Source organism: Ptychodera flava, chromosome 9, assembly GCF_041260155.1.
Source record: "Ptychodera flava strain L36383 chromosome 9, AS_Pfla_20210202, whole genome shotgun sequence".
NCBI lineage: Eukaryota > Metazoa > Hemichordata > Enteropneusta > Ptychoderidae > Ptychodera > Ptychodera flava.
Genome location: NC_091936.1, coordinates 37,331,569 through 37,343,685, shown reverse-complemented (window position 1 = coordinate 37,343,685; position 12,117 = coordinate 37,331,569). Strand labels below are relative to the sequence as shown.

At 36.9% G+C, this 12,117-nt stretch overlaps 2 protein-coding genes across 3 annotated transcripts in view; one reads left to right on the top strand and one right to left on the bottom strand.

The window, feature by feature from the left end:
- LOC139140890 (SWI/SNF-related matrix-associated actin-dependent regulator of chromatin subfamily D member 1-like) overlaps nt 1-11,928 on the bottom strand; it is a 53,120-nt gene extending 41,192 nt beyond the window's left edge. The window contains exon 1 of the mRNA XM_070710363.1: nt 11,774-11,928. Within this exon, the coding sequence (XP_070566464.1) occupies nt 11,774-11,875 (102 nt within the window). The 5' untranslated portion in view covers nt 11,876-11,928. The remainder of the gene's footprint in view (nt 1-11,773) is intronic.
- LOC139140889 (steroid 17-alpha-hydroxylase/17,20 lyase-like) lies at nt 2,045-7,603 on the top strand. Of its 2 annotated transcripts, XM_070710361.1 has the most exons (6): nt 2,045-2,189; nt 2,641-2,671; nt 3,793-4,799; nt 5,348-5,500; nt 5,798-5,902; nt 6,249-7,603. In XM_070710361.1, the coding sequence occupies exons 3-6, from the start codon at nt 3,902-3,904 to the stop codon at nt 6,575-6,577; spliced, it is 1,485 nt and encodes a 494-aa protein (XP_070566462.1). In that variant the 5' UTR covers nt 2,045-2,189; nt 2,641-2,671; nt 3,793-3,901; the 3' UTR covers nt 6,578-7,603. The 2 variants fall into 2 exon arrangements, with proteins under 2 accessions (XP_070566462.1, XP_070566463.1); XM_070710362.1 differs by lacking the exons at nt 2,045-2,189; nt 2,641-2,671 and adding an exon at nt 3,480-3,608.
- Nucleotides 11,929-12,117: the final 189 nt, after the last annotated feature.

The following is a 12,117-nucleotide window of genomic DNA, read 5'->3' as shown; positions in this document are numbered from 1 at the left end:
AAATTCGTTTTATTCAGCTGACTGATTTATCGTCTTTGCTATGGCCTAAACATCCCCATTTTCGTTCGACAAGACTGTGACATCAATATCTCCCCAACGTATAGATCAACCTGGTTGAGTATTACTATGTTTCCAATGTGTCTTCGCAGCATTCATCTCGTCTTGAAACGAATAAGCATATATAAGGCATGAAAATACTTTTGCCGACTAGTCAGTTTTTATGTCACAAGCGGCGAGTTTCGTCCCGCAAACGATGACCGGCTGTAGTCAAAAACACATATAGATTGTCCTGTCCGTGTCCGTGTTTAGAAACACCGATGAGCTTGACCCTAGATTTCAAAGCATGTTGGCTAATTTGTTTACCTCTATCGATCATGTGGGCTTAAAGTAAACTTTTTTAAGGTTAAAGGTTTGTAGTTCCGGCTTCCGGTCTGACGGACCACATCGGGACACTGACTCCACCACTTCGATTAGCATTCTACAGCTCAAAGAAGCAACCGACGAAGGCATAAATTGGCCTGTCCCCGTTTAAACATGTCAGAAAACTGTTGACGTTCGAAAAATTAGGAAATGTTTATTGTAAAGTAGATTTCTGTGAACACGGCTTTTGAGAGTTTCAGCCCTTTCTTCAGTTATACCTTGCTGGTGCGTTCGTTGTTGACTTTGTCAAATTTAATCCGCTGATAATCTGGTGAGAGCGTCCACAGATTAGTAATTTACCCTTGATTACTTTGGCTAATTAGGCACTCAAATTCATCAGATAATAGACGCAGCATGTTGATAAAACGTTTACGCAAGATTGTCAGGGCAGTGCTAAGTTAAGACCGAAACACCAGAGGTTGGTAGAATATATCTTTATTAGCGATACAACGAAACACCTACCCACCCCTGGGGAAGGACATGTAGACAACACCCTGTGCTGTCAGGTAATAGTTTAACGACTTTCAACCAGAGCAAGTCTCTGCATGTATTAGTGCCAAAATGATGCCTCTCATTTGTCTACCAATTGACAAAGTGTGTGAGAATTTGTTGAGGTTTATTATTGTAAATTTCATATCATGTACAATATATCATTATACTTTGCAATGTGTTATGTCATAAATCATTACAATTCATATTATATTATACTATCATATAAATTATTATATCATATATTATATTTTTATTTTTGAGGCTAATATTGCTTTATTTGGGCTAAGTGTCATACATTATATTATATTGTACTGTATCATATCATATTATCTTATATTATATTATATTATATTATATTATATTATATTATATTATATTATATTATATTATATTATATTATATTGTATCATATTATATCATATTAAATATATTTAATCATAATATACCAGTAATTCATTCTATTATACTGGTTATTTTAGACATCATACGGAAGTTATAAATGCAGGTTCTAAATTACATACTACCCTTATGATTACCAGAACTATACGCGTCATGTCTATAAAAAGTATGTAGAGGTTAAATAAAGGAGAGACAACGTTAAGTACATCATAAATGTTTGGTTTGACACCTGCTGGTTTTAGTGAGTTTCTTAATTACACAAATTTGACAAAAACAGTGCAATTCAAGTATTTTTGTATTGATAAATCTTTTCTCATTTTTTCACATAAGGAAATTCATAAAATATTAACACAGAGGAAATAAACAATTTTTGATGTTTTGGTAATGGCTTCAGAGGAAATTAAATGTCTGAAATAATAAATTAGAAATCTAATTTTGTCTAAATGTACCTAGATTGGTATTTGTACGGTAATGAGAGCTGAACAGGTGTAGTGATCTATGAAATTACAAGTGCTATGACACTCGAACACAGACTGCACATATGCATCGTGTGCCCTACATCATGCCTGCAAACGGCCCTGGGGAATTGTTTGCTCTAGATACGTTTAAAAAAAATTGTACAGTTATTTTTAGGGTAGAATTTATAAGCGATGATGCTCTGCAGGGCCACTCAGCTTCAACTTTTTATATCCAGTGTGATGTTGACTCAAATTTTATTCAGTAGTATAATGATATTCACTCTGTGGGGGTCCATGGTTGAATATAAAAATGGCATTTCCACTTTTCCCGCTCACTTTTGCAACGGCAGTTAGCTGTAGAGCTACCACTTACTTGAAAGGCGCTGGTTCGCCTTTGGCTTCCATTTAAACAAGTTCAAGGTAGGTATATTGTCTTATTAGTATTGTTCAAGTATGGTAGAACAGTGAACAATTTACCACAATACATGTATTTCACATGGCATTCTCTTTGACAATCCATAATTTTCTGGTTCTCCGTCTTTTTGTCACATCAAAAGGAACGTAACTTAAATGCCACACTTGATCACACTCAGTTTCACACTTAATAATCCACATATTTTGTCATGTTTCCGTTAAAATGAACAGATTGCAGATACATCCACGAAAATACAATCAATCAAACTACCTTCAAGAAATGTAGAGAAAAGTCAACTACATCAAACATTGATAAAAAACAAAGCATTAAGGTCTACTTCAAAAGAAAATACTGAAGTGCCAACATACATTTATGGCAAAAAATTTCAGCAAATTATTTCACTGTACTCATTTTTTCCTAAAAATATAAAAGAATATTATTCATCTTCTTTCACAGATATATCAGTTGACCTGATATCGTAAAGTAGGTGAGTACACGTAGTTCAGTCCTTTCAGATATTACAGTAATTCCCCTGTCACATCAGGTAGACTGACCTACCGGTATTATTAGAAATAGCCATACACATGTACATATTTTAAATTACGTTTAAACAAAATCATTTTAGCTCTAACCCTTTGAGTGCTGTATTTTTTCCCACCAAACTTTTAGTGCAACATTTTACCAATTTTTATGAACTTTTCTGTATTTTTTTATAATTTTGGACCAAATGGACACAATATTTCATAGGCCACAGCTTTTAATAAAAATTTTTGCAAAAATCTGACGAAAATTGACTAAGGTATATTTTATAAGGGCGACAAAAATTGACTTTGGCGCTCAAAGGGTTAATTTAGTTTTTCTTGAGTCAACATCTTCAGCAATAAGTGATGATTTCACTCAGATAAATCTAGACAAATTTTGTTCTAACTTTTAAGTCAATAGGGAAAAAAATGAATAGTGAAAACATTTTCTATGCAAGTAACTTTGTTATTGATTTACTGAGCACAGAATGAGACTTTTGTGTCCTTGCTGAAAACATGCCAACATTACTGATCTGAGCGTCCTTGTGAAAAATGTGCCTTCCTGTTTTTGTAGAGCTCTGAAACCTTTGATAAACTGGGTCAGTAGAAATGGGCTAGTAGACAGAAAGCTATTCTTAAAAGTCGGCTGCCAGCGCATATGTGGGGCAGGTCATGAACTGAATATTGGACTTTTGAACAACGGAAAAGGGGTTACATATATATGTCAAGTAGATTTGTAAAAGATATAAAGGGGATTCCCTCTAACAAAGTCAGACAGATTTAGAATGTAGTGCAACCTGACCATTTCATATCGACACTACCGGTACATGTGTTCTTGTGATAATAACTATTGGAAGTTCTTGGTTGTGATTTCATTGAATATCCTTAACAGTCCAGGATAATGTAAGTATATTCTTACGAAGGAATCATATAGGAATCAACACATTCTCTTTTCACCTATATTTACATCACAATTAAATGTGCTGTGAAAAAGATATTTGATGTGCAATATCTGCTTATTAACTTAAATTTCTTATTTGTGGCAAGACTGTTTGCTAATTTTTCTTATCTTATTTCTGTTTTACAGAAGTCAATATTCACACCTGCACGAAATCAGCTGGTCTGATTCAAAGTTTTGTTCAACAAAATCAAAGTCAAATTGGTTACCCAACTAAAGATTAAATCTGTACAACACGATGTTTGGCGTATTGGAAGTTTCAGTTTGCGGTACTGCACTTTGTGTAGTCTACTACATCAAGGAGCAGTATGACTACACTGTCAGAAAACTGCCACCAGGTCCATCCTCACTTCCCCTGGTTGGCAATGCTTTCAACCTCGATTTAAAGTACCCGCACAGATCTCTGGCAGAGCTCTCAAAGAAGTATGGCGACATCTTCAGCGTGAAGCTAGGCACTGACAGAGTGGTAATCCTGAACAGCTCTGAAGTCATCAAAGAGGCGTACAGAGGTAGAGATATAGCCAGCCGACCACAGATTTACTCCCTTGACCTCCTCATGGGCGACAAAGGTTTCATGGCAGCCAGTCAAGACCATGAGCAATGGTCCATACACACCAAACTCTGCATGAATGCCATACGCTTAGTCAATGATACAACTATGAATGGCAAGATCATGGAAGAAATTGACTACTTGGTCAATCAGTTCAACAACAAAGGTAAAGTTGCCTTTGACCCAAAAGATGACCTTATGCTTGCTTCTCTGAACATCATCTGCAACCTGATCTACGGCCAACGCTACCAGAAAGGCGATCCTGAATTGCAGAACATTCTCCACTACTCTGCTGAGATTCTCAAAGTCATATCACCCTTACATCCTGTCAACTCAATGCCTTGGCTCAGGCACTTTCCAAACAAGTGGTTTGACGCCCTGTTCAAGGCCAAGAATATGAGAGACCGTACACTCATGAAGAAGTATGTTGAACATGTGGCAAAGTATGAAGATGGCAAAATCAATGACATGGTTGATGCTCTACTCCATGCTTCAAAAAAAGCTGTCTCAGAAAAAGATGAAGACGCCATTAATGCACTCAGCCCTGAGCACATTGTCATCAATATGTGGGTCATGTTCTTTGCAGGTATGTCCACTGATCTGTTCACCATTTGCGTGTTATCATTTATCAAGCTTTCCAGATCATTTAAAGAACAAAGGCCATTTCTTTGCTAAAGTACAGTATGACTCCAAAGTGTGCATGCCAACTAGTTGGAACATGTACATCAAGTCAACGGCACCATTTCTTTCACAAGACCATAGACCCTCGATAGTTTTTCTCAAGGGTCTACAACAAAACATACCTGTAAGGTACAAGTACACCGATCCCATCCAGTAATAATGACAATGAAACTAGGAGGATAAGCTTTTAATTGTGTCCAATGCAAGGCAAAATGATGAAAAAATAAGTGTGGGTTTATGTACATGTAGGTACTCCTCTATGTTTGTACAACCCTTCACAAAATGATAAAAAACATGTTTCCTGATAATGACAATTGACAACATTTACGCCAGGGCCAGTGGAGCAGACAACTGTCCATGACTAGGCTATCCTTCTGTACAAGAGTTGCTGAATAACATTTTGAATGAAATTCTATATCACATCCATGTTTTTTTAATGCCATCAATCAACAGGTAGTGATACAGTCATGAATACTTTGCTATGGGCTCTTCTGTACATGGTCACCTTTCCCAAGGTCCAAGCTAAAGTCCAAGACCAGATAGACCAAGAAGTCGGCAGAGAACAACCTGTTACCATGGACCATCAAAAACAGCTACCATACCTGAGTGAGTACAGTCCTACTACAGACGTATATCCTTTATTTGAGAAGTGTGTGCACTACAGTATGTTAATTGCTTATTTACCGGTATTTATTTACTTGCTGTATTTATTTCTGACTGCAATGAGTGACAAATAGGAAATACTGTTTGATGCCTTTATTAAATCTCAGCGACTTATGCCAACATTCTGAAGTGATGGCAATGATTTTCAAACTTGTTTTATTGTTCACATTTGTTTTGCCTCATAGGATTTTGGCAGTGATACCTACGGTATTCTTATTGCAATTGCCTGTTTTCTTGCAGATGCAACCATCTGTGAGATTCAGCGCTATAGTTCACAGGCTGTACTGGGTGTGCCACACTGTGCTGCAACCGATACTCAAGTCAGAGGGTACACTATCCCAAAGGGTGAGTGTAATCAAGTAAGCCCTGCATACATCAGGCTAGACATAGTTTTGCATAACTGTAAGTTACCCAACCAAATGGTCAAACTTTTACAGCAAAATTCATACTGCACTGCATTTGAAATATTAGAAATCCAATAAACTACAGTAAAAGCTTCAGATGCATCAGGTTTTCCAAATGATATGCTTACCATCACTACTGAGTGATAAAAGGCCTGTAATCATATGCATTTCAGGTCAATGAGAAATGAGTTTGCCCACAATCAGCTTTTTGCAAATTAAAAGAATGAAATTTCAAAACATGAATCCTCAACAGTCCTGCTCACGAATTCTATCCCGTCATCATACAGGTACTCAGGTATTGGCCAATCTGTGGGCCGTGCACCATGATAAGGATTGCTGGAAGGACCCGGAAGAATTCAGACCGGAGAGATTCCTTGACGATGACGGCAACATGAGAAACATGTCTGAGTTTCCACACTTCATGCCATTCTCCACCGGCAGGCGCGTATGTCTCGGAAGAAGCATTGCCAAGAAGGAGATGTTCATGGTACTCGGTAACTTGATGCAGAAATTTATTTTTGACTCGCCAGTTGGCGAGGAGCCTGATTTAGAGGGAGAGACTCTCATCTCTCTCGTGCCTAAACCTTTTAACATTGTTGTTTACAAACGAGTGTGATATTGTACAAAGGCAGACAGAAAATTTTAAGTTTCTGATATGCAGTCAGTCATAAAGTTATCCAAAACAAAGTTGAGGTCATATTGACTATTTTATTGAGAATATTCTCCAATTTCTCTGCCTCTCTACTACTAGTACTCTATGTACAGGAAGAAAATGGGAACATAAAACTTACAAAATATACTCAGCTACAAGATATGATATTACACTATAAAAATAAAACTTATCATATTCAAATATACAGTATACAAATCAAAACTTATAATGTGGACACCCAGAGAATCACAGTAATATTTTTGAAAATGAAAGGGGAATGACAAAAGGTTCACCGTTGGTCTAAAGATTAAGAAAAGTGGGGCATTAATTCGACAACTTCTTGACAGAAGAACACATTGATTTCTGAGTGTAATTGATAAAAGACACACAATTCTTTGGTATTTTTTCAAAACGATGTGACATCATGACATGACAACCAAATACGATTGTACAGCTACTGATAGCAACCTATATAAGTGTGTACTGCGAAATAATTGCTGGTTCAAGGTGCATACTTAATAAGAGTTCTTTGGTGGTGCAAATGCTATGACAATCAGGAATGTTTTGCTATGGGGCAATAAACATATAATTGACATCAGTTTCCCTGTCATTTTCATGGGGTTCACTCGGTGTATTTGAGGACTTCAGAAATATTACAGAAATTTCCCAAACCATTTACCAATATTCCCAAACTTAAAGAAAAAAAACAATGATTAGTATAGAAATATTTTATTGTATCTTTTCTTGAATATTCTGATGCCGGTCGTCAGATACCTACGCAACAGAGAATCTAAGATTTTATGGAAACAAATATATTATATTTCAATATTTCTGCACATCTTTGTCATGAATAGTAATAAATGACATGAATGATACATCAAACCTGACAAAATGTTTACGAAGGAACAGAAGCCAAGACTAAATGCTGATAGCTATGTAATTTTCTGGATGAATGTATTTGCAGAGTAATAAAATATGTAATTCACATAATTTTGGATCCCATTTGTTTTCTTTATGTCATGAATGGAAGCATGGGTGCAGGTACATGTAAGAGTGTACCATTGTATTATGACTGTACTTCCATGACTAAACTGAGCATTCATTGGAAGAAAAACACTGCCCTCAATGGCAGGTATGGGTTGTCCTACATGAGTAAATCTGTCCAGTCATTCGTATTTGTGCCCATCTGAGGAAAGTCGAACAAGTTTACAATTCAATACTATCATTACTTAAGTATATGAAGGAGAGCAAATCACTATAGGTAGGAAAATCACTAAAAGTAGCCTGTAAACTACAAACATTATTGGGAAGAGATATTATAGGTACTGTACGCATTTTTAATACAGTATGTGTACCTGCAACTTACATACCCTACCACCATTCTCCACATGGACTTGTTCAGTTTACCTTGCAAGTAATTTTTAAAGTACGAGTCCATCGTAAGAATGCCATTAATACTGAATAGCCAGGTAATATCAATGAAGATATATGCACATTTTAATACTGTACATTGCAGAATCTTCCTAAAATACACTATGGACATTTCAATCTCAATATACCGGATCCCAGTAGTAAAGGTATTACAGTCCAATTTTTTGGACCATCTTTAAACGTTGTCAACATTTTGTATACAGTTTCAACAATTACAGTGATAAACTTTCAAAAAAATCAAGGTTTTAAATGTTCGTTCTCAAAATCTGTAACATAAAAACAAAAATTTTTCCATTTATGCAATTTTAAAACTGTGTACCTTCACCAAATTTCAATTTATAATACATGACATTTTCAAAGACAAATTCATGTTTACTGAGAGTAACAAAAACTGTATATGGTATGATCAGCCGGGTCAACTCAATATTTAGCCTTACATACTGTAAACAATGCTTAGAATAGTGGAATATGAATGCACAGAAGTTCAGGGTTGCCTGGGAAGTGGAAAAACATTTACCAATAAAATGATCTTGATTTTGCATTTGATCAAAAAACAAACACCAAACAAGTAAAATGATGACGGCCAAGCAATAATATACATGTATTGTTCCACAACAGTAACTTTAAAAATTGATAATATCTACATACAGTGTATACTGTGATTGTACTTTTCAATAACCCCAACAACTCAAATCAAATCAGGATATGATATCAATAGCCAATCCTCAGCTCTGCACCTCATCAAGACTCAAATGCAGAACTCTTTCTATATTTTCAACAACAACCCAGTGATTTGGCAGCCTACAGTATTCTATTAAAGTAACAGTTCACTTACATTTTAATTGCAATTACACTTGAAGATGACAGGGAGTTTTTGACCATCTTTGCTATTACAGCAATCAAGAGTTTTAGACAGTCTTTGCTTACCAAGCAATGGAGAGTTTTAGACCATCTTCGCTAAACCAAGTAATGTTATTTGGGCAGGGACTGTCACTCACTAGAACAGACCTATAAATCATGTACATGTAGTCAGAAAGTGTCATCGCACACGCAGTTGCAAATGGCCTGTGAGTAGCCATTCACATAACCCCCATTTAGTAAAAGTGATATGTTGTACAGAATTCACGAAGGCAACAACCACGAAAGAAGCTCCTGATCTGCACTTACAAGTGACCTCCAGCTAGTTCTTGTCTTCAAAGCTTTCATTGAAAATCAAAGGAAGGTAGAAAACTCAATTTTCACACAGCAGAGATGCCTTTCTGTAGAACTTCAAGCAGTCACAGGTGCTCAGGGTCTGTGCATACATGAACACTCTGAGGTGCATGTTGAAGAATTAATCTCTTAGTTGCAAAACCAACCAGACTGTACTAGTTGTATCATTTCTCCCAATTGGCCCACACGGAATTCGAATCGACCACGGTACAAACAAAGCCATGTGCGCAAACGCGCACAGACGTACGTGTATTTCCATACGCGTTCAGTACACATGTGGGTTTGTTTGTACCGGCATCACGTGATTATTTGGGCGTACTGAGTATGTAGAACGGCGTACGCATCGCGTCCTTTTTATTCCGGAGTAGAACCATTTCTCCCAATTGGCCCACACAATTTGAAGGTGTTGGTGAAATGCTGCAGAACAGTATGCTATGAACACACTGGTCAGTTGGGGATACTAAGGTGCTGACCTACATGTAGCCAAATCATGTAGACCAGACCATGGTTTTATGCTTCCAAAAAGGAACGTTTCATTGACCCTTTAACCCCATTCTCCTTGAGTATTGGTCCAGTGGGTCTCTGGGAAACCATGGATTGCAATAAAACTGATGGTGAAGGGGTTAGACTTACGCCAAAAGAATTCCTCATACTCGGCTATAGATGGCAGTATTCATGAAGAACCAATACATTTACAATACATGTACAACAATGCTGCATATCAAGCAATGCAGCACAGCTATCAAGTACCTTGAAAATTTGTTCTTCTTTATGTAGTCTCAACATTGTCGTAAATTTTGCAACCATAGACCAGTTTGTACAGAATTACCACGGAAAGAGCGAACAAAAATTCATTTCACGGACAAGCATATTTCGGCCACTACTAGTTTTCTAATAAATACTACTATGTAAACACTGCATGACTAAGACAGTAAGCCACATCTACATAACATTTACTGGCAAAGTACCACTAATAGCATACAGTGGAACAGTGCATTTATTGACTACCTATCATGCAGGCAAGCAAGCTTCATAACCCCTTATTAAATATATATTATAGTACTGGATTAGTATCTTTACATGTAAGCAATACACACGTTGACTCCAGCAAATGCTACAGAATCGACAGATTCTTGCAGCCAACAAAGCAATGATTAAACTTTCCACAAAAACATTTGCTAGCTCAAGCGCGAGACAGACACGGCTGACACATTGGCTTTTTGCGCAGACTAGACTGTTGCCTTTTTAGTGACCAACAGAAAAGATACCTGTTTGGATGAAGATGAAGAAGAAGTAGAAGCTGAAGATGTAGTAGTAGTAGTAGTGGTTGTTGCAGTTGTGGTAGAAGTAGTGGAAGAGGTTTCCTTGAGAAGAGAACAAAAAAGGGGAAAAATGCAAAAAACTAACAAGTGTAACAGAAACACGATTGCCCCATAAAGTGTTGTGATCAGGCAATTCAGTTCAAGCATTAGCTACCTTTTAAAGAGTTTGAAAGACAGACAAAACCATTTATCAATCTTGTTTACCATTCTGATCTTCTTTGAAAGCATGACAAATCATACAAATGCATTAGATTTATTTTCATATTACTTTTCGTACACAATGCAAGGGACAGTTAAACCAATTTGTCTTTTTCTAGTGGTTAATTTAAGAATAATCTTCGCAGTTTAAGGTAAACTATTCAAATGATTATTTAAGTGGGCAAAATTCTGAACGATTTTTAGCCATCAGAAATATTTCAAACACGGTCCCTATAGGGACTGTTTCGAGCAACTTGTTTCCCTGGGTGAGAGAGCATGCAAATTCCATGTTGTTCTTTTAACTGACAGTGTAATATATGTGTCCATACCATGGGGCATGTGTTTTACATGTCAGAAACGGTGCCAGTTTGATTCCTTTCATTAAGTGTTTTTTCTGAGGTGCCAAAAGTTGTTTTAATCACGGACGTAAGGTGATTACCCAGCATGCAGTGTGGGTTGTTTGAAGCTTCAGCGCTTCTCAACAACAAAATACCTACAAAAAATGTAACGTTTCGATCGAAAGCGCGATTTACTTTCTCTCACTAAAAACGACTTCCCTAATTTACAGAAATTGTGTAAAACCTGGAATAAATCGAACGAAAATTACAGGTCCTTTTTGTTTGCCAGTTTGTGAGAAAGGAAAAGAAAAGAAGTGTTGTGAATGGTGAATGAATGTGATTGCAACAATAGTGACAGATCTTCCGGCTTGTGGCAGGGTTCCGCTAAAACGTAAAACCGAATGTCAAACAGAAGCCGTTTCCACTTTCGACAAATGTTCAATTTATAAAATCTTTCTGTCTGGTCGTTGCGTTTAATTTTTCAAAATGTATGATTTTGAATGGATATTCGAGAAGCCCTTTTGTCATGTACCGTGCTACTCCTCTGTTGAGTACGGTACTATACAGCCGTTTTGTAAACAAAGGAAAAAGGAAGAAAATCCATAGATTTTCATACAAATTCTGGGGCAAAAATTAGCCGTTCGATAATATGTACTTACAGGGAATGAACCAGGTGGAAAATGCCTCATACCGGGCATCTGACTCGGAGGAAAGCGAGGATGTTGCTGCTGAGTCGCCATGTTGTAACCTAACGCCGCCATTTTGACCTTGGCACAATCAATTAATTAGGAGGGGGTGATAGCCTACCATATTGATGTACAACAGTTTCGCTTTGCAATGTTGTTGGTACTGATACACTATTAATCGATCGTGTGACACTGAATTACCTGTACATCCGTAAAGCTCTGCTTTGAAAACTTAAAAGTGATTGCATAGTTCGTAGAGGGAGAAACCGCATAACAGCAATTGCGTTCCCTATTATAATGCATGGATATTGGTTTGC